The sequence below is a fragment of the Ornithorhynchus anatinus genome, chromosome 5, assembly GCF_004115215.2.
Source record: "Ornithorhynchus anatinus isolate Pmale09 chromosome 5, mOrnAna1.pri.v4, whole genome shotgun sequence".
Classification (NCBI taxonomy): Eukaryota; Metazoa; Chordata; class Mammalia; order Monotremata; family Ornithorhynchidae; genus Ornithorhynchus; species Ornithorhynchus anatinus.
Window position 1 is genome coordinate 81,552,292 of NC_041732.1, and position 27,237 is coordinate 81,579,528.

At 55.6% G+C, this 27,237-nt stretch overlaps 1 protein-coding gene across 2 annotated transcripts in view; it reads right to left on the reverse strand.

The window, feature by feature from the left end:
• Positions 1-1,721: 1,721 nt before the first annotated feature.
• EPHA8 (EPH receptor A8) overlaps positions 1,722-27,237 on the reverse strand; it is a 53,061-nt gene continuing 27,545 nt past the window's right edge. Inside the window, exons 4-17 of one of the 2 annotated variants that reach the window (XM_029066503.1) lie at positions 18,801-18,956; positions 17,056-17,391; positions 15,783-15,907; positions 15,366-15,528; positions 13,930-14,026; positions 11,339-11,409; positions 10,868-11,032; positions 9,916-10,101; positions 9,155-9,216; positions 8,423-8,632; positions 6,925-7,074; positions 6,444-6,634; positions 5,658-5,813; positions 1,722-4,241 (exon numbers count right to left, since the gene is read on the reverse strand). In XM_029066503.1, the coding sequence (XP_028922336.1) occupies positions 4,127-4,241; positions 5,658-5,813; positions 6,444-6,634; positions 6,925-7,074; positions 8,423-8,632; positions 9,155-9,216; positions 9,916-10,101; positions 10,868-11,032; positions 11,339-11,409; positions 13,930-14,026; positions 15,366-15,528; positions 15,783-15,907; positions 17,056-17,391; positions 18,801-18,956 (2,183 nt within the window). In that variant the 3' untranslated portion in view covers positions 1,722-4,126. Of the gene's footprint in view, positions 4,242-5,657; positions 5,814-6,443; positions 6,635-6,924; positions 7,075-8,422; positions 8,633-9,154; positions 9,217-9,915; positions 10,102-10,867; positions 11,033-11,338; positions 11,410-13,929; positions 14,027-15,365; positions 15,529-15,782; positions 15,908-17,055; positions 17,392-18,800; positions 18,957-27,237 lie in introns of those variants that run through there. The other variant, XM_029066504.1, reaches the window with a different exon arrangement.

Sequence of the window (27,237 nt, forward strand, 5' to 3'; positions counted from 1 at the left end):
AAACCTGCCCACCATTTGAGGACCCTGATTATCCTGCCACCAAGCTGCTGTAGGAATCCAGATGCCAGGGCCTTTGGTTTGACTGGTAGGCTGTCTCAGACTGTCCTTCCCCAGCCCTGATTCTCAGTGCCCCACCCTTGCTGTTGCTCTGAGCAGTCCTCCTGAGAAAAATCACCAAAATAGCAATCGACTAGAGGCCGTATGGAGAGAGGACCATGGCAGAACCCCAGCCACTGGCTGTCAGTCATGCAGACTCTCAGGATCCCTCAGGAAGGGGCACCACGGACCAGCTGCCTTGTCTTCTTCACAAGCCGTCTCAAGGTGACCCAGCTCGATGGCACCAAAAAGGAGGAATCCCAGCCCATGCATGTTGGCTTGAAGATAGAGCTGGCCAAAGCAGAAGGGCTATAAGCCAAGTCTAATCTGTTTGGAAGTTTTCCCAAGCAGCAGCATGGCCTTAGATTGTGAGCCCGTGGTTGGGCAGGCATTATCTCTATCTGTTTCTGAATTGTACATTCCGAACGCTTAGTACAGTGCACTGCACATAGTAAGCGCTCAATAAATACGATTGACTGAATAATAATAATAATGTTGTCATTTGTAAAGTGCTTACTATGTGCAGGGCACTGTTCTAAGCGCTGGGGTAGATACAGGGTAATCAGATTGTCCCACGTGAGGCTCACAGTCTTAATCCCCATTTTACAGATGAGGTAACTGAGGCACAGAGAAGTGAAGTGACTTGCCCACAGTCACACAGCTGACAAGGGGCAGAGCTGGGATTCCAACCCATGACCTCTAACTATCAAGCCCGGGCTCTTTTAATCCCAGTTCCACCACTTGTCTGCTTTGTGACCTTGGGTGAGTCACTTAAATTCTCTGTGCCTCAGTTCCTTCATCTGTAAAATGGGGATGAAGATTGTGAAGCTCATGAGGGACAAGATTGGCTTGTATCTCCCCCAGAATTTAGAGCAGTTCTTGACACATAGTAAGCACTGAATGAATATCATCATTATTATTATTACTTGCTTTGCTGCTCTCCTGCTGTAGACTGACCCAACAGGAAGGTTCTCTGCCTTTCTTTCCACCCTCCCTCACCTGCCCAGGGACCAGCAACTTTGGCTGACCATGAAGGCCAGGAAGAGGCAAATGACCTGGGTGATGGACCAGGGGCTTTTGGCTGGCCCTCCAGGAGGCAGCCCAGAATTCACACCACCCCCTCCTTCTGGGGTGGCCTGGTTTGGGGGTTTAAAGAAGCAGCCCTCTTGGCTAAGAACCATCCTGTGAAGGTCAAGCAGGAGAGTACGGCCCCAGAGCAGCACTGCCAGTTGACACAGACCATGCCTCGCTCCAGGGTCCCACAGCCTCTGCCAGACCCAGCCCAGAGCGATCTTGGGGGTTGAAGGCGAAGTCCAGACTGGTCTTCCCTGCTCTGGGCTGGGTGTCCGCTGCTTCCCAGCCAACCTGAGCATACAGGGAAGGGTTGGGACCGTGGAGCGTGGACCAGTCTAGTCCTCCTCTAGACTGTAAGCTCTTGTGGGTAGGGAGCATGTCTGTTCATTATTATATTGCATTCTCCCAAGTGCCTAGTACAGTGCTCTACACACAGTAAGCACTCAATAAATATGATTGACTGACTGACTGGAAGAGGCTGCTCCATTGGCAGGGAGGGAGGAAGGGAAGCGGTGCCTTTGGCTGAGAAGTCATTGACAGAGCGAGACAGAGAAGAGGGAGACAGATTTTATTGTCCTGGGAAAGGTGCAGACCAGGAACTTGGCGAAGGGGAAGGGGGAGACCTTGGCTCCTCCCCCAGGGCCCCCGGAGCTGCAGTGCTCTCTAAACACCCACAACAAGCCACCACCGCTGACCGTTCTTGGCCACTGCTTAACTGAAGTTTGACGCCCTTTAGCTGGACCGGGGCTGGGATAGAGGAAGCAGCCAGGGGAGTGTCTTTCACAGCCACAGGGAGAGCCTGGTCCTGGTTTCCAACTTCCATAGGAAGGAAGAGCAGTGTGGGTACATAGTAATATAATATATAGAGATGGGTGGGGAGCGGGGAGGGGAGAGAGAGAGAGGTGTAGAAAACTAAAGCACAATGATTTAAGGGGTGAGTTGAGCCAGAATTATTGCAGTCGGGAAAATTGGCTTGAACCCCACCCCCCACCCTGTCCCCTGCCCGCCCCCTGTTACCCGATGCTGGTGAGACGTTGTGGACCCTCTGCTGGATGGAGGAGAGAGTCTGTCCACCACCCTGACCTCAGCCAGCCCAGTCCCCAGCTAACCTCCAGGCTGAGGGATGGGGTGCAGGGACAGGGCGCCTGATTACAGAAGAGCTGGGACCCCCACACAGACATCCCCCACCCCAACATACACACCTGCTAAATGTGCCCTTGGAAAGTTTTCCTCCCTTGGGGACATTTCTGTGCTTTGAAGACCATTTTTGCATTGTCTAAAGTCAGGAATCCGTAAAATACTCTCAAACGGGGTAGAAAAGACCCAGCAGGAACCAGGCTGGGAAGGGCCGAGTTTGGAGACAGGGGCCAGCTCTGCCCCCATCCTGCCTGCTGTGTCACCCCGGGCTGGGGCTGGGGTTGCACCGGGCCCCTCCCAGAGCCCTGGCGATGACAGAAAGAACCCACCTTGGCTCTGCTTTCATCCGGCCCTGTTTGGGAGCGGCCTCTGAGGCCTAGCGGCACAGCTGCTTCAACGGCAGAGCCCGGCTCCTGCGGAACCGGTCCGCCTTCAGGGCCCGGCTCCCGGGAGAGTGAAGGCCAAATTCGGGGCTGGTGCATAAGAAGGGGTGCCCATCCGGACCCCAGCCAGAGGGAGAGGGTGCCGGCCGAGGGAGCCCCACTATTACCCCGATGCCATTTCTGTCCAAGAGCTACGGCGAGGAAGAAGATGAGGATGTCCAGAACGTTGATGCTAATTACCCTGTTGGCCCGTTCAAGTCTTATGATGGAGTCCTGGGAGTGGAAGGCATGGCAGGCAGCTGGGCTGGGTGAAGGCGCCTTGGCCCCAGATCCCTGGGCCCACCCGGCCCTGCCCGGGAAGTGGGGGGCAGGAGCGCTGTTGCCCGTCTCCTCTTCCTCCTCCTCCCCCACTTCTCTCTTCCTTTTGGCCTGGCCCACTGCAGTGAGCTAACCTGAGGTTGGGGCTCCCTGGACCCCTGGCAGCAACCCAGGGCAGGGATCAGAGGGGGTTGGTGCTGGTGAATTTCGGAAATGCAACCCCTACTTTGACTGGCTCCTCAGCTCTGCGGTGGAGGGGGCAGCAGCAGCGGTTCTCCTCACAGTCAAACCCTGTGGGACAACACCCAGGCCCGCGCACATGCACACACACACACACACACACACACACACACACAGAGCCCCACATTCAAGCAGATGTACATGGCCAGGTCAATGGCACACATGTTCATGCATGTAAACATACATGGCAGACACCTGCTCAGACTAAGGGCCATCTTCTCCCAAGTACAAGGGCACACATGCGCGTAAATGCACACACATGCATATTCACTCACTCGAGTGCACAGGAGTGTGCATGTGCACAATTCACACTTACAGCCCCCTCTAGCACACATGCACACAATTCACACAACAGCCCCCTCTAGCACACATACGTCTGAATGCCATATGCAGGTACACGCACACGCGCGCACACACACACACATACATATACACATGGGTGGCCATAGGCTGGTCATCTGTGCAGACTGTGAGCCGTTCCTGAGGAAGCCCCAGATCCTGCGCCGCTGCACTCTCACCCCAGCCACGGGGAGGGGCTGGAGGGGGTGGCAGTGAGTGAGTGAGATGAGCCGGATCCAGGGCCACCCAGCGGTCTCCGGTGATAGCCCGGGCTTCCCCAGCAAATGCCTAGGCCAGGGCCTCACTTGGTCCATGACACCGGCCAGGATGGCTCTGAGGGCCGGCACCGCTTTGGTCCAAGGCTGGAGGACCCCCCCAGGTTGTTCCCCCTTGGGGGATGACCCTGACCCTCCCCGGCCCTGCTGTGGGCAACTGCCCCAGAGGGACCCAGGAGAGGCAGCTCTGGGGTCCGGCTCCGTTTCAGGTTCGGCCCGGTCCGGAGTAGCAGATGGGGCTTGGTGGGGGTCGGGGGCCGCTGGCTAGAGATGTCTGCGTGGGCCGTTAGTGCTGGGCAGCTGAGTTCTCAGGGTCTGGACGCTGCTCAGGATCTTCTTCTGGTGTCCCAGGAGGGTGATCCCCAGGCCACGGACATCCCTGAGGGACCGAGGAGATGTGTGAATGGCCCTGGCCCAGCCCCTCCTCCGAGCCTGTCGCCAGGCTGGGGGGATAGGCACGAGTCTCCCAGGGAGGGCCTCGGGTGATCGGGGGAGCCTCTGCCAGACAGAGCTCTCCAGAGTAGGAGATCTGGCCCACTGACTCCTTTGGTCACAATCTTTCCGGTTGGGAAATTCTTCCGAAAATCTAACAAGCATTTCTTCCCAGGGACTCTCCCTTCTGGTCCTCGGTGGAGCTGGGGAATAGCAGCCAACCCACAATGGTCCCTAAACAATTCCCAACATTCTTGAGTAATTAAATGAGCTCTGATCCCACTCTTCTCTAATCTAACTGAATCGAATTCTCGCTCCCTAAAAGAGCCCTCGTGCTTGGTCCTCCGAACGGGTAGTCTAGCACTTCGGTTAGGGATCCCAAACTGGGCACATTCCACCCTCACTGCTGCTGGGCCCATCTGGGTCCTTCTGGGACCCGGCGGATATGAACAGGTAATAGGATGGGGGCGTCTGCTGGCTGGTGATGGGTTTGACCCTCTCTTCATTCTTGGGCAGTCGTGCATAGGTGAATTTCCTCCTGGTTCCCAGCTGGGGCACATATCAGTACTGGGGTGAGGGAGGGGCAACTCCCGAGCTCGTGGTCCCAGGAATCACCCCGCTGCCCTCAGGACACGCTCCCCTTGGAGCAGCTAGGAGGCAGCCTCCCCTCTGCTCCTCTCCTGCCCTCAAATGCCCCCCTCTGCTGGGCTGTGGCCTGAGTGGGGCGGGCTGGGTGGCATGTTCTAGGTGGGGATAGGCTGGGTGGAGGCGGGCTGGGTAGTGTGGCCTGAATGGGGGTGGGCTGAGTGCTGTGGGCTGGGTGGTTCCATGGGGTGGGGGCGGGGCTGGGTGGTGCGGGCTGGGTACGAGACGCAGCATGGTCTAGTGGCAAGAGCACAGGCGTGGGTGTCAGAGGACGTGGGTTCTAATCCTGGCTCCTCCACTTGTCTGCCGTGTGCCCTTGGGGAAGTCACTTAACTTCTCTGTGCCTCAGTTACCTCATCTGTCAAATGGGGATTAAGACTGTGAGCCCCACGTGGGACAACCTGATTACCTTATATCTACCCCAGTGCTTAGAACAGTGCTTGGCACATAAGTGCTTAATAAATACCATAATTATTATTATTACTGTAGGCTGGGTGGGGGCGGGTTGAGTTGTGTGGGCTGGCTGGGGCGAGCTGGGTGGGGTGGACTCCAGAGCTCAAGCCTGTGATCAGTACTTGGTCCCCCGGACCAGGAGGATGTCGAGGGAGGGGACGGCTGGCCACTCACGCTATGTGTCCGGAAACGGGACAGCATGGGCTGAGCTGTGCAGGAGTGGGAAGGAGGTGGTGGGGGCCAGATCTGGGAGGACGAGACTCACTCGGCGGTCATCTGTAGGACCATGGCCAGGGAAGAGTATCCGGCCACCGCGAAGTGCTCTCGGTAGCGGCCCATGCGGATGGAGTCCAGCCAATCGTCCACCGTCACGCCGCTGCGCAGGTCAAAGCAGCTGCGGGCAAGGGCCGGCGGGGGGCACCTGGGAAGCAGGCGGGGCCGAGGGAAAATGGGCAGGACGCGGACGGGGTCAAAGGCAGGATATGGACAGGGCCCACAGCAGAGCGATCAGGGTCCGGGCAGGATGTAGGTAAGGCCAAGGGCGAGATACAATAAAGGCCAAAGACAGAACCCGGGTCAGCAGAAGCATAGCTGGCAAGAGCCCAAGTCCTTGTGTCCCCACAGCTCTTCCACCTCCTTCCCGCCCCCTCCAACATCCGTTGGCCCAGGCATGGTCCTGGGGCAGGGGGCATCTCGGGGAAGTCGGGACAAGTGTTAGGCCGCTTCCCTGGGGGCAGGAGCCAGGGCATCCCTGACAGAGCCCTCTGGCTGCCCCGGCCTGGCCTTCAGACCCCTGAACCCCACCCCCCAGACCCAGAGGAAGGGTCTCTTCCAGACTGGAAGGAAGCCTGGGATGCCAGCTCAATCTGGGATGCCAGAGGGAACCCGGGGCTGGAGTGGGACAGGGGTGAGAGTTGGGGTTGGGCGGGTGCAGAAGCCAGGGAGTGGGAGGAATTGGAGGCTCGGGCAGAGGGAGGACTGGGATGGAGCTGGAGCCGAGGAGGAACCGTGGGCTCGGGGCTCGGGGCGGGGTGGGGGTGGAGGGAGGTACCGGTTGACCGTGGCGGTGACCCTGAGGTTCTCGGGGCTGCGGATGAGTTGGTCGAGGACACCGATGATGTGCTGGAAGCGGGGGCGCTGGCTCCGGTCCTTGTGCCAGCAGTCCAGCATCAGCTGGTGCAGTGCCTTGGGGCAGCCCATGGGGGCTGGCAGCCGGTACCCCTCCTCCACCGAGTTGATGACCTGGGAGACGGGGTTGTGAGGGGCGCGGGGAGAGACCTATCTTCCCACCTCCTTCCACAGCTTCCCTGATTGCTCCCCTGGTCTGTCTCCCCCTCCTCTCCCAGCCTCCTCACCCGTTGGCCTGGTCCTTCCTCTTCCGGCTCCCTGATCGCTCCCCTGGTCCCTCCACTCCCCGGCCCCCAGATCACCTAACCCTTCGTCTCCCATCCTCCCCACTCATTCCCCTGGTCCCTCGCCGCAGGCCATGGAGCGGAGAAGACGCTGCCCCGTGGGAAGGGGGCTCCGCTTACATCCCTGTTGTTCATGTTCCAATAGGGCCGCTCGCCGTAGGCCAGCACCTCCCACATGACCACGCCGAAGCTCCAGACGTCGCTGGCCGAGGAGAATTTGCGGAAGGCGATGGCCTCGGGGGCCGTCCAGCGGATGGGGATCTTCCCGCCCTGGCACGGGATAAGCAGACACAAGCACGGCCTCCTGTGAGATGAACCAGCCCCGCTGCGCCCACATCCCTAGAAGGCACCCTGTGGGGGTGTGTCCACCAGGAGTGGCAGTGGGGGCTTGCCCACCGTGGGGTTTTTTTTTGGTTTTGTTTTTAGTAGCATTTGTTAAGCACTTACTATGTGCCAGGCACTGTACTGAGCACTGGGGTAGACATAAGCTGATCAGAATGGACAGTCCACTTCCACATGGGGCTCACGGCCTTAATCCCCATTTTCCAGATGAGGTTACTGAGGCAGAGAGGTGAAGTGAGAGAAGCGGCATGGCATAGTGGATAGAGCGTGGGCCTGGGCATCAGGAGGTCGTGGGTTCTAATCCTGACTCTGCCACTTGTGTGCTGCGTGGCCTTGGGCATGTCACTTCACTTCTCTGGGCCTCATTTCCTCATCTGTAAAGTGGTGATTGAGACTGTGAGCCCCAGCGGGACAGGGACTGTGTCCAACCCGATTTGCTCGTATCCACTCTGGGTCTTAGTATAATGCCTGGCACACATTTATTTGCCCAAGGTCACACAGCAGATAATGGCAGCAGGAGCGTGGCTACTGTGCACGGAAGCAGCGTGGCTCAGTGGAAAGAGCACGGGCTTTGGAGTCAGGGCTCATGAGTTCGAATCCCAGCTCTGCCACTTGTCAGCTGTGTGACTGTGGGTGAGTCACTTAACTTCTCTGTGCCTCAGTTCCCTCATCTGTAAAATGGGGATTAAGACTGTGAGCCCCACGTGGGACAACCTGACTCCCCTGTGTCCACCCCAGCGCTTAGAACGGTGCTCTGCACATAGTAAGCGCTTAACAAATACCAACATTATTATTATTACTGTGTGTCACAAGGAGGAGTGGCAGCAGAGGCCACGGTGTGTAGCAGAGGGAGTGTGGCATCGGGGGTGTCGGCGAGAGGTATGGCAAAGCAGGCATGGCCCTGGAAAGAGGCGTGGCATGACATGGCGCTGAAGGGTTTGACAGCACAGGTGTGTCAGCCAAGAGCGTGGCAGCAGCGAGCTTGTTAAATGCAGGGAATGTGTCTGTTATTCTATCGTACTCCCTCAAGTGCTTAGTACAGTGCTCTGCACAGTAAGCGCTCAATAAACACGATTGAACGAATGACTAAACCTGGCCCGAGAGTTGGCGGGGCAAAGATGTCCTCAAAATCAGAGTCACCTAAGCCCAAGGCAGAACTGAGGATAAGACCTGGGAGTCCAGTCTCCTCCTTGCCGGTCACTTCGGCCTAACCACTTATCCTCTGTGCACCCCAGCGGCCCCTGGAGAAGTGAGGGGGCGGCGGAGAGCGACGTACCGAGGTGGTGTAGGCGGCGTCGGGGTCGTCCTCCAGGACCCGCGCGAGGCCGAAGTCGGACACTTTGCAGACCAGGTTGCCATTGACCAGGACGTTGCGGGCGGCCAGATCCCGGTGCACGTAGCCCAGGTCGGAGAGGTAGCGCATGCCGGCAGCCACGCCCCTCAGCATGCACGCCAGCTGCACCACGGTGAACTGTCCATCACGGGTCTGTGGGATGAAGCGACCCAGCCTGAGCGGGCTCCCCGGAACCTCGGGAGCCAGCAGTCTGGGAACCCCGGGGGGCAGAGGGGGTGGGAATGGGCCTAGACCCCAGGCCCGGGAGCCAGGGATTCTGGAATCCCGGCAGGACAACGGGCTCCCGGGAAAAGAAAGGGGGGGCTCCCCCCGCCCTCACCAGCCCCGGAAGATGCTCCGCTCCGGCCCAGCCCCCACGTCTGGACTGCTGACCAGGCAGCGGACCGAGCTGCCCATTGGCCAACCCCACCGATGGGGGGCATTCAATGACTTCTGAGCTTCAGCAGGCAGCCAGTCCAGTGCCAGGGCCAGGAGATGGGGTGGCACAACCATCTACCTTGTCAACATGTAAAATGTGCAGAGGGCAGGGGCTGGGCCCAGTTGGCCAGTTGGCAGAGGGAGTGGGTCCCCTGGGGGTTGGGTCTCTTGGTGGGAGAGGTTTATCCTGTCACCTGAGCCACCCCCCTAACCCTTGTTTGTGCTGGGACCACTCACGCGCAGGAAGGCATCCAAGGAGCCATTTTCCATGTACTCGGTCACAATCATGGCCAGGCGGCCTGGAGAGCCAGAGATAGACGCCTTGCTGGGGAGGCCACAGGAGAAATCCCCCAAAACTTCCCACCCTAGGGAACAAAATCTTTCCTCCCTTCCCCTCACACAAGCCAGTCTCCTTGCAGACAGAGTCCCATGCAACCATCAGCCCCCGTGCAACTTTCAGCCCCCTGGGTACCTGGAAGCACCCATTCAACCAGGTGCCCCTATGCGGCTGACCAAGATGGGCTTCCACCCACCACAGCCATTACTGGGACTAGCGGAAGCTGGCCCGACGATTTTGGAATTCTGGGGATGCCCAAAGAGGCGTAGGTGAAATTGGGGCAGAAGAAGCTCTGAAAGTCAGAGAGGGTCACTACCAGGCATGTTGGGAGGCTGAAAATATGAGAAGCACTGTGGTCTAGTGGATAGAGCAAGGGCCTGGGAGTCAGGAGAATCCAGTTCCAATCCCTTGTTCCAGCATTTTTCTTTTATGTGACTTCGGGCAAGTCACTTAACTTCTCTGTGGCTCAATTACCTCATTTGTAAAAGGGGAATTAAGACTGTGAGCCACACGTGGGACGTGAACTGCGTCCGATCTGACTCTCTTGTATTTACCCCACACCCAGGCAGTGTTCCAGCTCTGAGAGCAAATGGTTTCCCCTCCCCACCCCGCTGTCCCTCTCCCAAGAGCATGCAGGCCCCCGCTCAGCCCGGCCACCTACTGCGGGTGACAACGCCCTCCAGCCGTATGATGTTGGGGTGGTCGAAGCGGCCCATGATGGAGGCTTCGCTCAGGAAGTCTCGGCGCTGCCGTTCAGAGTAGCCGGCCTTCAGGGCCTTGATGGCCACGGGCACCTCCCGCCTGCCGGGCAGCTGGAGCCAGCCGTAGCAGACCTCTCCAGACTCTCCTGCAGGGGAGATCAGGCTCGACCCACCCCAGACCACCTCCCGCTGTACCCCTTTGGACTGGTCTGCCCAAGCCCACCTGGCTTTCCCTGCCCAAGGACCTGACAGATACTTTCATGCATCTGAAATGACTCCCTTTCAAAGGAAAGATTTGTTATTAAAATCCTGAATATCTTTGGCTGGCAGCTCCACTGTCATGGTCCCCCTGGGCCCGCCTCTGCCTCCTTCTCCTTCTCCTCCTCCTTCCACTCCCATCAACTCCTCTGCCCATTGAGCCCTGCGGCCTCCTGCCTCTGCTTCAAATGCTCACCGGGCTTTGAGGCTTTCTGCCCCAACCACCCACCAGGGCTTGCAGCTTCCCTCCCCCCACCCCCACCACCCACTAGACCCTGCAGCCTCTAGCGTCCCACCCCCATCTCCCACCAAGACCTGAGGCTTCCCACCCCCCTACCCCACCACACCTACCGCATCACCCACCAGGCTCTAAGGCTTCCCTCCTCCCACCTCCCCACCCTCTTGCCCTCTTGCCCACCTCCAACCACCCACCGGACCCTGCAACCTCCCGTACCACCTGCCCCTAACACCCACTGGATCCCTCAGCCTCCCAGCCCCTACACGCTCCACTGCCCACCGGGTCCCGCAGGCCCCCGGCCCCCACCCCCACCATGCTCCCTGGGGCCTGGGGCCTTCGGCTTACGCACCCACCCCACCATTCCGTGGGGCCTCCCGTAGCCCCGCTCTCCACAGACCAGTCCTGGTGCCGCTCACCGGAGCCAATGATTCTCTCGATCCGGATCATGGAGGCCTCGATCTCCCGGGTGACACCACAGCGAGTTCGGCTTGGGTCCTCGTAGGTGTGGGGGTCCGTGTAGAACTGGGGCTCCGAGCACTTCCCTGGGGGGGCGTGCAGAGGGAGGAGGGCCGGGGGAGGGCCTGGGGGTGGACATGGGCCATCACTAGGGCTCAGGGTGGGGGCGCCTACCAGAAACCCCCACTCTGAAGTCCAACAGGGTAGAATTGGGTGACCGTGTGGGTGTGTGTTGGGGGGAAGAGATGGGGCTCCCTCAGGGCTCTCTGGGAGCTGAGGGGACACCCGTCTCGCTGGGCTCAGCTGCCTCTCCCCTACAGTGTGCTTCACTGGCCTGCTTTTGCCCCCTCCCCTCGGGGTACATCCCGGAACCCGTCCCTTCCTCCTCCCTCCTTCCCCCCCTCTCTCTTCTCCCTGAGTTTTCCACTCACCCTGGCCGTTCTGCTGATAGTGCATCTTCTCCTCATCAGGGTCCTGGAAGGCTTTGCTGTAGCCACAGTGCCTACAGGGTAATGAATGAAGCAATCAATCAATCAATGAGTCAATCAGTGGTATTTATTGGGAGACATGGGGCATGGCACGGGGCTGGTAGCTCTCACTCTGTCAGTCAGGCCCATCCAGGGGCTTCAGGAGGACTGACTATCCTCCCTCCCTCCATTCCCCCTCCCTTCCTTCTCCCTCCACATCAGCCCCCAGAAACTCAAACCCAGTTCCAGGGACTCCAATCCATGAACATTCCCACTGCCTCCTGGCTTCTCCTGTGGACACTCTGGCCTTTTCCCGGGCAGGAATCCACACCAGCAAGAGAGAAGGAATATGAAGGAGGGGCCCCCACCACCCTGACCTTCAAGGTGGATGTCAAATGCACTGGCATCTGGGGACCCAGGTTTGTTTTTTTAAAAAATAATATTTGTTAATCACTTACTATGTGTCTAGCACTGTTCTAAGCACTGGGTTAGACAGATTGGACTTAGTCCTGTCCCACCTAAGGCTCATAGTCTAAGTTGGAAGCAGCATTGCCTAGTGGACAAAGCCCAGGCCTGGGATCAGAAGGACCTAGGCTTAATCCCAGATCTGCCATTTGTCTGCTGTGTGACCTTGGGCAAGTCATTTAACCTCTCTGTGCTTCAGTTACCTCATCTGTAAAATGGGAATTAAGACTGTGAGCCCCATGTGGGACAGGGACTGTGTCCAACCTGACAACCTAGTATCTACCCCAGTGTTCAGTACAATGCCTGGCGCTTAGTAAGCACTTAACCGCTACCATTTAAAAAAAGTCAGAGGGAGAAGGATTTAATCCTCATTTTGCATCTGAGGAAACTGAGGCACAGAGGGCTTAAGTGAGCTGCCCAAGATCACATAGGAAGAAATTGTCAGAGCTGGGATCAGAACCCAGTTCTTCTGACTCCCAAGCCTGTGGTCTTTCTACTAGGCCGTGCTGCTTCGCCTAGCCACTTCTAGAAGGATGGGGGAGAGGCAGTAGGGTCTTGTCTGATCTATGCCCTTTCTGCTACAGTGCAACCGACGGGCCTCAAAATATGCATTTTGGCCCATTAACATGATGACCTGAGTCAAATTCATAGAGTCCTAGAGCTGGAAGGATGTTGAAGCTCGTCTTATCCATCCCTCTTCCTCCCAGCAAGACAACACCAAACCCAGCCCAGGCAAGAGAGAAGGAGCTCTGTGGCAATTCCACATGTGCCTGGTTCAATCTACAAGATGATGGGCTTTAAATCCAGGTGACAGGGTCAGAGAAGATGTGTGTGTGTTTGGGGGGTGGGGGGTTGTCAGAAAAAGGAGGGGCAGGGAAGGTGGGGAGATTGTGAATAGTAGAGGGGCCAGGAAAGGCGGGAGCAGCTGGGAAAGGTTAGGGGAGCCAAGGAAATCTGGGAGAGTAGGAAAAGGCATGGAGAGCCAGGAAAGGCAGGGGATAGGGTGGAAAAAGTGGGGGATGGAGGCCATGGGAGAAGGCCCAGAGGAGAAGCTACCCTGGGGACAAGGTGCTCAGGAGGAGGCTCCTTTTTTTTGAATTTAAGTGCTATGTGTCAAGCACTATGCGCACTCAGATCTAAGCCCGTCAGTGGGCAGGGACTGTCTCTATCTGTTGCCGATTTGTACATTCCAAGCACTTAGTACAGTGCTCTGCACATAGTAAGTGCTCAATAAATACTATTGAATGAATCTAGGTTAGCACAGCCCGGTGGCTAAAGCAGAGGCCTGGGAGTCAGAAGGACCTGGGTTCTAATCCCAGTCTGCCACCTGTCTGCTGTGTGACCTTGGGCAAATCACTTGACTTCTCTGTGTTTCAGTTATGTCATCCGTAAAATGGGGATTAAGACTGTGAACCACATGTGGGACAGGGACCGCGTCCAACCGATTTGCTTCTATCTACCCCATCACTTAGTACGTTGCTTAAAAATGCCATAATTTATCATTATTATTATTATTATTATCTGGGGTCCTAGGTTTTTAATAATAGTATTTGTTAAGGTTTACTATGTGTCTAGCACTGTGCTGGGATAGATACAAGTTTTTCAGGTTAGATCCTGTTCCCGCCCCACATGGGGCTTAGGGTATAAATCAGAGGGAGGAGGATTTAATCCACATTTTACTGTTGAGGTAACTGAGGCACAGAGAAGTGAAGTGAGATGTCCAAGGTCAAACAGCAAGGAACTGGCAGAGCCAGTATTAGAACCCAGGTCCTCTGACTCCCCAGGCTTGTGCTCTTTCCACTAGGCCACACTGCTTCTCCCAGGGGACACAGTGGCCAGGAGAGAAAGCGGTCAGGAGGAGGCTCCTGTTGGGGGAAGGGGAGGTGGCGACAGGGCAGTGGGAGGGGGATGGCTCTTGCAAGGCCCCTGAATCGTTTCTTCAGGCCCCAGTCTCCCCCTCCCCGCTTCCGCTGGCTCACCCCCAGTGGCCCACCTGGAGAAGCAGAGGGTGGGGGATGGGGTGGGCGGACAGCGGGGCCCGGGGACCCCCCGGCAACTGCCGGGCCAGGAGCGCCCAAGCCTCCTCCTACCTCTTCTTACAGATGAGCAGCAGCAGCAGGAGGACGAGGCCGGTGATGAGGGTCAGGCAGATCCAGACGATGGTGCGGGTGTCGTAGCGCAGTCCCGCTGCGGGAGAAGAGGGGCCTAAGCCTGAGCCCCCTCTTCACCCGGCCATCTGGCCCGGGAGCCACGCCATTGACTGTCCTGGTCACTGATGCAACCTGGAGTGATGTGCCCCCACTGACTGGGCTGGGCAATTTCCTGCATTTCCCCTCTGCTAGGCCTGGGGAGCTAGGGGAACTCCCCAAAGTTGAAACGCCTGCTCCCTACCTCTCTGGCTCCTTCTCTGGGGTCCAGGCTGTGAACAGCAGGCACAAAGGCACATAACAGACTGGCTAGGCTGTCAGCTCCTTAAGGGAAGGGGGCATGTCTTCTACCTCTACCGTGCTCTCCCACGAGCTTCAAAGAGTGATCTGCACACACACTCAGTAAATACCATGGATTGATTAATTCAAATTCCCTTTCTCCTCCAGTTCCTGTTTTCCCTCCTAGCACCTGCTTACCCTAATCAATCAATCAATTAATCACTCATATTTACTGAGTGCTTACTGTGAGCAGAACAGCATACTAAGGACTTGGGAGAGTACAATGCAACAGAGGTGGTAGATACAGAACATTCTACCTATAGCAAGTAAGAGAGTATGTGTGTCTCTGTGTGTATGTGATGGTTGCACCTTGACCCCCTTGACCCCACTCCCACAGGAGAAATCTGGATATGGGAGAGAAGCTCAGGGTGCCATATAGTGGTAGCCCAGGCCAATGGGTGGGGCATCGGGGGCTGCAGAGCGATGTGACTAGACTTCCCAGAATTCGGTGTTTCGTCCTCCTGTCCAAGATGGCTAAGGAACCACTAGGGTCTCCTTTAGGCTGGGGTGGTGAGGGGGGGAAGTCTCAATTATGGCTATGATGAGATGTGGTGGGAGGGGGGAAAAGAGAAGGAGGTGAGGGAGGAGAAGGAGGAGGAGAAGGCAGAAAAGGGAAGGGGAAGGAGGAGGAGGAGTCATCCAGTTTAGGGCTGGACCCATATGGCCATCAATGCAGTTTGAATGGTGGAGGTAGAGAGGGCAGGGCCTTTCTCTCCTGACTCCCTGTCCTTTCTCCTCCATCTCCTCCCCCAACTCCTCTCCGACTTCCTCTCTTCTTCTCACCGTCTAGATTGTAAGCTGACCGTGGGCAGGGAATGTGCCTGTTTATTGTTGTATTGTACTCTCCCAAGTGCTTAGTACAGTGCTCTGCTCTGCACACAATCGACTCTCAATAAATGTGAGTGACTGACGGACTGACTGCTGTTCTCCAACCCACCTGCTGTGGGCCATCACCAGGCCCCTCTCGGGCACCCCCACCTTCAGGCCTGGTTTCTCTCTGTACCGCCCCACCCTCCCAGGGCCCCTTCTGCACCACTCACTGGGCTTCCCGGTCTGCACCTCCACCGTCTGGCTGAACCGCCCACAGCCGGCAGACGTGCGGGCCCGCACCTGAAACACGTAGTGCGTGGCCGGCTTCAGGCCGGCGACCGTGGCGCTGGTGGTCTTGGCCTTGAGGGTGGAGTAGCTCTGCATCTCCTTGTCCTGGTGGGCCGGCAGGGACCGTCTCACCGAGAGGACACCAGAGCCCCCCCGGGCCACAGCGACCTCCCTGCTGCCCGGCCAGACCCCCGGAGGGGCAGACCCATCCATCCCCCTTCCCGCCCCTTGCCTGCACCAGGCCAGGCCAGCCAGTGCAAGCCCTCCCCACCTCTTCCCTGTCTGCCCCATTCCGGCCCTCCCTGTCCACTCCTGCCTGCCCCTCTGCCCGTCTCTGTCCACCCCCTGCCCTCCCCCACCTTCTCGTAGTACTTGATCTCATACTCCAGGATGATGCCGTTGGGCCTCTCGGGCTCTTGCCACAGCAGGGTCACGCTGTTCTGGCCGGTCCTCTCCTGGCGGAGCACCACCACCTGGGACGGGGCTGTGGGCACCAGCCGGAGGGTCAGAGATAGTCCTGCTCCCTGCCACCCTCACCAAGCGCTCCCCCTGACCCTCCCCTCAGATACACGCTCAACCGCTGGCACTGCCCACAGCTGGGCAGTAGCATTGAGCGGGGAGCTGCGGGGAAGGTAGTGGGGAGGGCTCCTACCCCACCCCACATCCCACATGGGCTGTGCCAGGGACAGGCCGAGAGGGCAGCGTCTGGGCAGAACTCCAGAGCCCAGCAGGCCGCCCAGGCCCGAGATCACGGCTTAAAACATTGTCCTTGATCAGGGCACACTCTAGATCACAGGCGCTCAGAGATGTGGAAGTGAAAATTATAGGAAAAAATACTATCTGAGCGGGGAGGCATCTTGGGGGCATCTTAGGGGGAATTGGCACCTCTCCACAAAGTCAATCTGTTGTCACTTGCTACTGTCCCCCGGGAAAGCCTCCCCACCCTCCTTTCCCCCAGCCAGCCCCACTGTGCAGGACTTACTTCACTTTACCGCCCCCTTCCCCAACCTCATGACCTCTCCGTGAGTTGTCGCTTTTGCTCGGTATCACCTCTGCGGCCATCACCGTCCCCTCTGGGACCCTCAAAGTTCCAGGGACCAGGATGGATGGGGCAGATAGGTGGATGGGAGTGGTCCACCACCACTGCCTTCCCCACATCCCATCTCAGCCCATGCTGGATCCCGTGGTTTGAGCAGTTTGAGAAGCAAGGGTTGATGCTTCTGGTCCCAGTTTGTGCTTTCCCAGTCTGCTTTGCACTCTCTCAACCCATCTGGAGCCTAATCATTCATTCCAAGCCCTCCTGCCTTGTCCCCTCAGTCCTATCCAGGTCCCTCCCATCTGCATCCTCACCCTCAGCCCACCCATTCGGTCTCAGTAGAGAGGGTGGCAGAGAGGGTAGCCACGATGTGTCTGTTTTGTGACAGAAATATGGAGTGTCAGTAACTGGGCCTTGGGCAGAGAGACTCTAAGATGGCCTAGGTTGCCCCCAACCCGGGACCCTGGGCCCCACCTTCCCTCCAGCGGAGAAGCTTCCAGGGACCGTGATCTTTCAAGGCTTCACAGACCCTGGACAGGGCCCCTTCCACTGCCCAGAAGAGGCCCTGACACTCCCTGCCCATCTGCTCGTCCTACCCGCCTGGTTCGTGGTGACGTTGACCGAGGTGGCGTGGCGCGGCTCCAGGCTCAGGTCAGACACCCCGTTGATGGCCTCGACCCGGAAGGAATAGTTCATGTGGGCCAGCAGGTTGGTCACGGTCAGAGAGGCCTGTACCAGGCTGGTCTGTTGGGGCAGGAAGCGGGTGTTGCCCCCGCAGGCCTCACATGGGGCCAGGGCCCAGGCGCACCGCCGGCAGATCACGTTGTACATGACGTCGCTGCGGCCCCCCCGGTCCAGAGGAGGGCTCCACTCTAGGGTCACCGAGGTCCCATTCACACTGGAGATGAGGTTAACGGGGGCAGAGGGAGGCCCTGGAAGCAGACAGAATGGGTCCTCACAGTATCAAGGAGCCACTGGCTGGGTACTGGGACTCTGGCCCTGGCAGTATACAGAATGGGCCCACATCACATCTCAGAGCCACTGCCTGGGCACCTGGGCTCCAGCCCTGGGCCCCTGGGCCCTGCCTTCCTATTATATGAGTTCCTCAGGGGCAGAACCCGGCCTTTTCCTCCTTTTGCCCCAGTCACTACTCCCCGTGTGAGACTCCGGGTGCCGTGGGCACTCAGGGCTGGTGGGTAGCTTGGGGACCGACAGCAAGTTGGAGGGTGGATGGCCCTCAAGGGGAAGGCCCAGGCAGGGTGAGCCTGGGGATGGGTCAGGGTCAGGAAGCCGGATAGGGGAAAGGATAAACACTGGGATCTGCTTCCTAACAGCGAAGAGCCTATTCCTGGTTTGGGAAAGTTCTGAAGGGAAGCAAATGGTTTCCAGGTTGGAATGGGCAGCAGGGGTGGCCAGGAATGTGCCTGGGGGCTGTGCCTGGTGGTATGTGCCCAGAGAGGTCATTAGACTGGGGGAGGAGGAGGTGGAGGGAAACCTTGGGTCTGAACGGGAGGGACAGTTTCACCCCTTAGGTCTGATGTGGCCCAAGCTGTGAGCTCAGGCTCTGACCAGCCTGCAGGGAGATCCACTCTGGGAGAGTTACTCTGGGTGAACTGCTCAGGGAGAGCCACTCCAGGAGACCCACTTTTAGAGAGTTGCTCCAGAAAATCTACTTCGAGAGAGCTTCCCCAGAAAATCCATTCTGGGAGAGCCACTCTGGGAGACCTTCTCCAGGAAAGCGACTCTAGGAGGATTGCTCCAGGAGAATTGCTCAGAGGGAGCTGCTCCAGGAGAGCCATTCTTAAAGCGCCGCTCTCGAAGAGCTGCTCCAGAACAGTGGTGTGGGCCGAGGTTTCTGTCCCTGTCAAGCAGGGATAGGCCAAAGAAATGAGGCTGGGGCTCCAGCCTCCAGCTCAGCCCCCCAAAATATCACAGTTTGTTCTGTGCCCAGGACTATGTGTGCCTTCATGAGTGCCCAGGTAAGAAACACAATACCGGATGGCCTTTTTTGGGTGCCTGTTGTGGCCAGGATAGTGAATCTCACACTGACTTTTTCAGCCAAACCCAGAGTCACTGGTGAACTTCTGTGCCAGTGGTCCGCCATCCCTCTGAACATGAGGTCCACCGGAGTGGCCACTGAGGTGAGGTAAACCCCGGGATAATCTCCCACCCATCCCTGCATCTGCTGTGCTGACCCAGCAGAACCCGGAGGCCCGGCCCCTCCACCCTGATATTTCAGTGGTCCTGTCTAAATAGAGAGAGGTTGGCCTGTGCCTGGAGGCCCGGGCACCCGGGAGCTTGGGAGCGGGTGGCGGGCGGCGGCCCGGGGGCACTCACTCACGCGTGCAGTCTGAGGATGGGGGGTCCCGGGCGGCTCGGAAATAACCGGAGTCACAGGGGCAGGCTCGGGCCGCTAGCGCTGGCGAGTGGCTATGTAGGGGGCATCTGGCACACAGCTGGTCCCCAGGAGCAGACTTGTAGAATCCCTGCTCACAGGCTGCAGAGGAGGAGAGAAGCAGTCAGTCAGGGGTATGCCTGGGGAAGGGGGGCGCCCAGCCCAGGGCCACCTCACCCCCGGTGAAGCCATTCTGAGCCTGCGATCACTGCAGCTCAGGAGACCTGACCCCTGCCCCATCCCCACACCTGCCCTCCACCACGTTGGGAAGCTGGGGCGGGGGGAGCTCTCCTTCTACAGCCACTCTTCACGAACCTTTCCCTGGGGAAGAACCACCCCTGGTCTCAACCCCAGGCATTCGGCGCTTTTGATCAGCACCATCTACCAACTCTACTCTTGAAGCACTTATTGATTTGCCAATCCTTCTTCCCTATCTCCTTTGCTCCTATCTGTAAATCATCCAGTCTCCTATCCTGGATTGTGAACTCTTTGAGAGGAGGGATTGCATCTTTTATCTCTAATGTAGTGGTGGTAATAATAATACTTCACATCAGGCCTTCTCTAATATTAATAATTGTGGTATTTGTTAAGCGCTTACTATGTGCCAAGCACTGTACAAAGTGCTGGAGTGGATAAAAGCAAATCTGTCTGGACACAGTCCCTGTCCCATGTGGGGCTCCCAATCTCAATCCCCATTTTACAAATGAGGTAACTGAGGCTCAGAGAAGTGAAGCGACTTGCCCAAGGTCACACACTAGACAAGTGGCAGAGTCAGAATTAGAACCCATGACATTCTGACTCCCAGGCCCATTCTCTATCCACTATGCCATGCACTTGGGCACATATACACACACAAACACACACACCCCTCCTCCACTGACTTCTATACATATCTATCTACTCTATTGCTTCCTCTTTTCTAATTTACTTTCTTGTCCGTCTCCCCTGGTAGACTGTCAGCTCCCTAAGGGCAGAGATATTGTTTACTATTTCTATTGTACTCTCCTAAGCGCTTAGTACAGTGCCCTGCAGCAATGTCTAATTGCTAATTGTCTAGAGAAGCAGCGTGGTTCAGTGGAAAGAGCATGGGCTTTGGAGTCATAGGTCATGAGTTCGGATCCCAGCTCTGCCACTTGTCAGCTGTGTGACTGTGGGCAAGTCACTTAACTTCTCTGGGCCTCAGTTACCTCATCTGTAAAATGGGGATTAAGACTGTGAGCCCCACGTGGGACAACCTGATTCCCCTATGTCTACCCCAGCGCTTAGAACAGTGCTCTGCACATAGTAAGCGCTTAACAAATACCAACATTATTATTATTATTATTATTAATTCACACGTGTATTTTCCCAGTGCTTAGGGCAGGGCCTCGCACACAGTAATAATAATAATGATGGTGAATGTATTTAAGCGCTTACTATGTGCTGAGCACTGTTCTAAGTGCTGTGTTAGATACAAGGTAATCAGGTTGTCCTACATGGGCTCACAGTCTTAATCCCCATTTTACAGATGAGGTAGCTGAAGCACAGAGAAGTTAAGTGACTTGCCCAAAGTCACACAGCTGACAACTGGCAAAGCTGGGATTAGAACCTGCGACCTCTGACTCCCAAGCCCAGGCTCTTGCCACTCAGCCATGCTGCTTCTCCAAGCACTTAAGCACTTAATAAATACTATTACCAATGTTAAGACTGCTTGCAGCAGTTGCTCTATAAAGGCAATCGAATGATTGATTGAATTCCTTGAACATGCTGTCTCCACTCTTTTTTAAAAATATTGTACTTGCTAAGCGCTTACTAAATGCCAAGTGCTGTACTAAATGCTGGGGTGGATACAAGGCAATCAGGTTAGACACAGTCTCTGTCCCAGACAGGGCACTTCAAGAGGAAGGGAGTAGGAATTAATCCCCATTTCATGGGTAAGGTAACTGAGTAACAGAGAAGCAGCACGGCCTAGTGGATAAAGCAGGGGCTTGGGAGTCAGAAGGTCATAGGTTCTAATCCCGGCTCTGCCACCTGTCTGCTGTGTGACCTTGGGCAAGACACTTCACTTCTCTGGGCCTCAGTTCCCTCATCTGTAAAATGGGGATTGAGACTGTGAGCCCCACGTGGGACAGTGACTGTGTCCAACCTATCCACCCCAGCGCTTAAAATACTACCCGGCCATAGTAAGCGCTTAACAAATACCATAATTACTATTTTCATCATTACTCCTATTAACAGAGACATTAAGTGACTTGCCCAAGGTCTAATTCCACACAGCAGACAAGTGGAATTAGAGCCTGAATCCTCTGACCCCCAGGACCATATTCTTCCACGAGGCAATACTACTTCCCTAGTTCCTTTCTACCACCTCTCTTCTCTACCTCCCCGACGCTGAAATTTGGTTTTCACTTTCCTGTCCTCCACTGACAATGGCTCCTGGCAAGTTCTCCCACCCTCCCCATTTTCTGATCTCATCTTCCTCAGCCTCTCTCCTTGAAAGTGGCTCCAGCCATTGATTCAAGGAGCTGCTTCTCTCTGATGGCTCCTGCTCCATCTCCTTTGTCTTCTCCTTGCCCTTAAATGGTGAGAGTATCCCAGGGCCCCCTTCTCTTTGGTTTACACTAACTCCCACCGAGGGCTCATGATTCCATGGTTGTGAAACTTCTAAATAGGCTTCTCACAAATCTATGCCTCCGGTCACAGCTCTCCCCTGCCTCTCATGTCAAATATCTTCTTTTTTCTGGGACAGTTTTCCTGCCTCTCTGATGTTGATTTTCCTTTTTTTTCTGGTATACTTCATTCAATAGTGGATACTTTTCATTAGAAAGTCCTGCCCCATCACCTGAATAATTATGGTATTTGTTTAGCACTTACTATATGCCAGTCACTGTTCTAAGCTCTAGGATAGATACAAGGTAATTAGGTTGGACACAGTCCCTGCCCACATGGGGCTCACAGTCTTAATCCCCATTTTACACATGAGGGAATGGAGGCACAAAGACGTGCAGTGACTTGCCCAAGGTCACACAGCAGACAAGTGACAGAGCTGGGATCAGAACCCATGACCTTCTGACTCCCAGGGCCGTGCTTTATCCAGTAGGTCATACTGCTTCTCTAACTCGGCTTGTTGCAAGCAAGGAACATATCTACCAACTCTGCTGAATTGCACTCTTCCAAGTGCTTAGTACAATGCTCTGCACATGGTAAGGTCTTTGCTGTGTGGCCCTGGGCAAGTCAATTCCCTGTGCTTCAGTTACCTCCTTGGTAAAATGGGGATTAAGCCTTCTCTCTGATCTCCCTTCCTCCTGTCTCTCCCCGCTCCAGTCTATTCTTCACTCCGCTGCCCGGCTCATCTTCCTGCAGAAACACTCTGGGCATGTCACTCCCCTTCTTAAAAACCTCCAGTGGTTGCCTATCAACCTCTCCACGAAACAAAAACTTCTCACTCTAGGCTTCAAGGCTCTCCATTACCTTGCCCACTCCTACCTCTCCTCCCTTCTCTCTTTCTACTCCCCACCCCGCAGGCTCCGCTCCTCTGCCGCCCACCTCCTCACTGTCCCCCGTTCTCGCCTATCCCGCCGTCGACCCCCGGGTCGCCTATCCCGCCGTCGACCCCCGGGCCACGTCCTCCCGTGGTCCTGGAACGCCCTCCCTCCTCACCTGCGCCAAACTCATTCTCTTCCCCTCTTCAAAACCCTACTCAAAGCTCACCTCCTCCAAGAGACCTTTCCAGACTGAGCTCCCCCTTTTCCCTCTGCTCCCTCTGCTCCCCCTCTACCCCCCCCCTTCACCTCTCCTCAGCTAAGCCCCCTTTTCCCCCCTTTCCCTCTGCTCCTCCCCCTCTCCCTTCCCCTCCCCTCAACACTGTACTCGTCCGCTCAACTGTATATATTTTCAGTACCCTATTTATTTTGTTAATGAGATGTACATCCCCTTGATTCTATTTATTGCTATTGTTTTTGTCTGTCTGTCTCCCCTGATTAAACTGTAAGCCCATCAAAGGGCAGGGACTGTCTCTATCTATTACCGATTTGTAGATTCCAAGCACTTAGTACCGTGTTCTGCACATAGTAAGCGCTCAATAAATACTATTAAATGAATGAATGAATGACTGTGAGCCCCATGTGGGACATGGACTGTGTCCAAGCTGATTAGCTTGTATCTACCCCAGTGGTTAGTACACTGTCTGGCACATAATAAGGACTTATCCAATTCCAAAAAAAAATTTTAAATACAATTGATTGATTAATTGATCACCCATCCATGCCTCTCCCATCTACTGAGGAGTAAAAAAGGTGGAAGGGAGGTGGAGCACTCAGGAGGGAAGGAGGGAGTGGGAGAAGGGATAGCAGAACAAAGGCCAGGCTGTAGGGAAGCAGAGAGGTAATAACAATAATAACTGTGGTATTTCTTTAGTGCTTACTATGTGTCAGACACTGTACTAAGCCCTGGGGCGGTTACAGGCAAAATGAGTTGACACAGTCCCTGTCCCATATGGAGCTCACAGTCTCGATTCCCATTTTACAGATGATGTAACTGAAGCACAGAGAAGAGAAGTGACTTGTCCAGGTTCACCTGGCAGACTAGTGGGGGAGCTGGGATTAGAACCCACGACCTTCTGACTCCCAGGCCCTGGCTCTATCACTACATCATGCTGATCCCCATTGGATACCAACCACTGGGAGTATGAAGGGGCCAGGGGAGGATGCGGAAGCCTTCTCCTCCCTGCCCCATGCACACGCATCGCGGGTCCTTCGTGAATACCGGTGGAAAATATAGGCGATGCTGACCACTGGGGAAAGCGAGAATTGAGGGGCTCCCCTCCTAGAGCCCTGGCAAGAGCAGTGGCACCTCTCCCAGCCCTGCCTGGACCTGAATTCTCTCCTGGAGGGTGCCTAGTGGAACACCGTGAGAAGGTCACAAGAGTCAGAAAGGAGAAACTCCCATAATACCCACCTGACAATGATCGATACTGAATCCCAGAGACTGCAATAATCTCCATTCTTCAATGAGCCAGAGAGAGAGATGCCACCTCTGGGGACTGGTGAGCTGGGGGGCCCTGCCATGCCTGCCCCCCACCACCCCCAAAAAAACCGAGAGTCACCTGTCTCAGGAAGGCTCCCAAGGGGTTTTCTGTGCCCTGTTCTGCCATGCCAGGGGCTACTTGGAGGCTTGGCACATTGGCCAGCTGTTCTCCAGCCTTCGATTTGATGAATCAGTTCCCTGTCTGCCCGTGGCCTCCGGAAATGAATTCTCAGTCAGATCTGTAGTGCCTTGAGGAAGACAGAGGATCTTGTCTTGTCTTACGTTTCTTCCTCTCAGAAATAAGTTTCTCTGATGTTTAGAGGAATGATTAGGGTCACGGCTGGGTGGGATACTGGGCCTCAGTCGACTGAAATGCCTAGATTTCCCCTACCAGGGCCAAGGTGGGCATTGGCCTGTGGGATGGTGGGACTCCGTGTCCAGAAAGGCAGGGGGGTCTCGAGCTATGCGGATGGGCCTTTCTTCCCAAGTGGGTAGGAAGTCAGGGTTTGCTCTGGAGCTGTGGGGAGGCTCTGGCTCCTCCTGTGGCTGCCTCTGGGTCTCAGAGGCAAGAAGCCCAAAACTCTGCTTCTCTGGCCAGGGTGTCCTATTGCTTTGCTAATCTGATTTTCAGATTCACCCCTCTACTTGTCTTTCATGTAGTTTATGTGTTGTTATTGCTTGATCTTTCATTCATTCAATAGTATTTATTGAGCGCTTACTATGTGCAGAGCACTGTACTAAGCGCTTGGGATGAACAAGTCGGCAACAGATAGAGACAGTCCCTGCCGTTTGACGGGCTTACAGTCTAATCGGGGGAGACGGACAGACGAGAACGATGGCAATAAACAGCGTCGAGGGGAAGAACATCTCGTAAAAACCGATGGCAACTAAATAGAATCGAGGCGATGTACAATTCATTAACAAAATTAATAGGGTAACGAAAATATATACAGTTGAGCGGACGAGTACAGTGCTGTGGGGATGGGAAGGGAGAGGTGGAGGAGCAGAGGGAAAAGGGGAAAATGAGGCTTTAGCTGCGGAGAGGTAAAGGGGGGATGGCAGAGGGAGTAGAGGGGGAAGAGGAGCTCAGTCTGGGAACGCCTCTTGGAGGAGGTGATTTTTAAGTAGGGTTTTGAAGAGGGAAAGAGAATCGGTTTGGCGGAGGTGAGGAGGGAGGGCGTTCCAGGACCGCGGGAGGACGTGACCCAGGGGTCGACGGCGGGATAGGCGAGACCGAGGGACGGTGAGGAGGTGGGTGGCAGAGAAGCGGAGCGTGCGGGGTGGGCGGTAGAAAGAGAGAAGGGAGGAGAGGTAGGAAGGGGCAAGGTGATGGAGAGCCTTGAAGCCTAGAGTGAGGAGTTTTTGTTTGGAGCGGAGGTTGATAGGCAACCCCTGGAGGTGTTTAAGAAGGGGAGTGACAGGCCCAGATCGTCTCTGCAGGAAGATGAGCCGGGCAGCGGAGTGAAGAATAGACTGGAGCGGGGCGAGAGAGGAGGAAGGGAGGTCAGAGAGAAGGCTGACACAGTAGTCTAGCCGGGATATAACGAGAGCCTGTAGCGGTAAGGTAGCCGTTCGGGTGGAGAGGAAAGGGCGGATCTTGGCGATATTGTAAAGGTGAGACCGGCAGGTCTCGGTAACGGATAGGATGTGTGGGGTGAACGAGAGAGACGAGTCAAGGATGACACCGAGATCGCGGGCCCGAGAGACGGGAAGGATGGTCGTGCCATCCATGGTGATAGGGAAGTCTGGGAGAGGACCGGGCTCAAGAGGGAAGATGAGGAGCTCAGTCTTGCTCATGTTGAGTTTTAGGTGGCGGGCCGACATCCAGGTGGAGACATCCTGGAGGCGGGAGGAGGTGCAAGCCTGAAGGGAGGGGGAGAGGACAGGGCGGAGATGTAGATCTGCGTGTCATCCGCGTAGAGATGGTAGTCAAAGCCGTGAGAGCGAATGAGTTCACCAAGGGAGTGAGTGTAAATGGAGAACAGAAGAGGGCCAAGAACTGACCCTTGAGGAACTCCAACAGTTAGAGGATGGGAGGGGGAGGAGGATCCCGCAAAGGAGACGGAGAATGACCGGCCAGAGAGATAAGAGGAGAACCGGGAGAGGATGGAGTCCGTGAAGCCGAGGTGAGATAAGGTATGGAGGAGGAGGGGATGGTCGACAGTGTCAAAGGCAGCAGAGAGGTCAAGGAGGATCAGAATGGAGTAGGAGCCATTGGATTTGGCAAGAAGGAGGTCATGGGTGACCTTAGAGAGAGCAGTCTCGGTAGAGTGGAGGGGACGGAAGCCAGATCGGAGGGGGTCTAGGAGAGAATGGGAGTTAAGGAATTCTAGGCATTGATTGTAGACAACTCGTTCTAGGATTGTTTTGTGTCAGGCACCAGTCCCCCCCTCCCTCTTTCGTGTGTCTCTTATGTTGTTATGTTGTACTCTCCCAAGTTCTTAGTAAAGTGTTCTGCACACAGTAAGCGCTCAATAATTACAATTGACTACCTGACTCTTTCATTCTTAGATTGTGAGCCCCTGGAGGACCAAGTACTGAGTCTAATTCCCACTCGTATTTTCTTTACCAGTGTATATTATTAGTATTAATTATTATTAAGTGCCTAACAAATATCATTATCATTATCATATGCCAAGCACCATACTAAGCACTGGGAAAGAGAAGAGATAATCAGGTCAGACATGGTTCCTGTCCCATATGGGGCTCACAGTCTAAACTGGAGGAAGATCAGGTATTGAAGCCCCATTTTACAAATAAGGAAACTGAGGTCCAAAGAAGTTTAGTGACTTTTCCAGTGTCACATACCAGGCAAGAGTTGGAGTCAGCATTAGAACATAGGTCTTCTAACTCCCAGACCTGTGCCCTACATGCAATACAAGCTTAATAAGTGCTTTTTTACACCTACTGCTGTTACTTGGACTATTAGGGTTCAATTGGACTTCTTTTTAACAATTTTGGAGGGTTTCCTCTCTCTCTCTCTCTCCAGCCTGGATGCACCAATGGATGTTCCTGCCAGAACACTCATCATTCCGTTCACCTCAAATACTCTCCTAGATTTGATAAGTCCCTTCAAGAGAAAAACAGACAGCTGCAGAGGCGTCTCCACATGAGTGTCATTACGGGAAATGAAAGCTCCAGTGAGGCAGGGAAGGAGGCTGGCCCCATGGACCCCAGCTGGTGAAATGTACTCTCTCAAGCACTTAGTACAGTGTTCTGCACCCAGGAACTGCTCAATAAATATCATTGATCACAAGTTCTCTGTGGGCAGGGAACGTGCCTTCCCTCCCAAACCCTGTCCTCTCCCTGACTTTCCCGTCACTGTGGACAGCACTACCATCTTTCCTGTCTTACAAGCTCGCAACCTTGGTGTCATCCT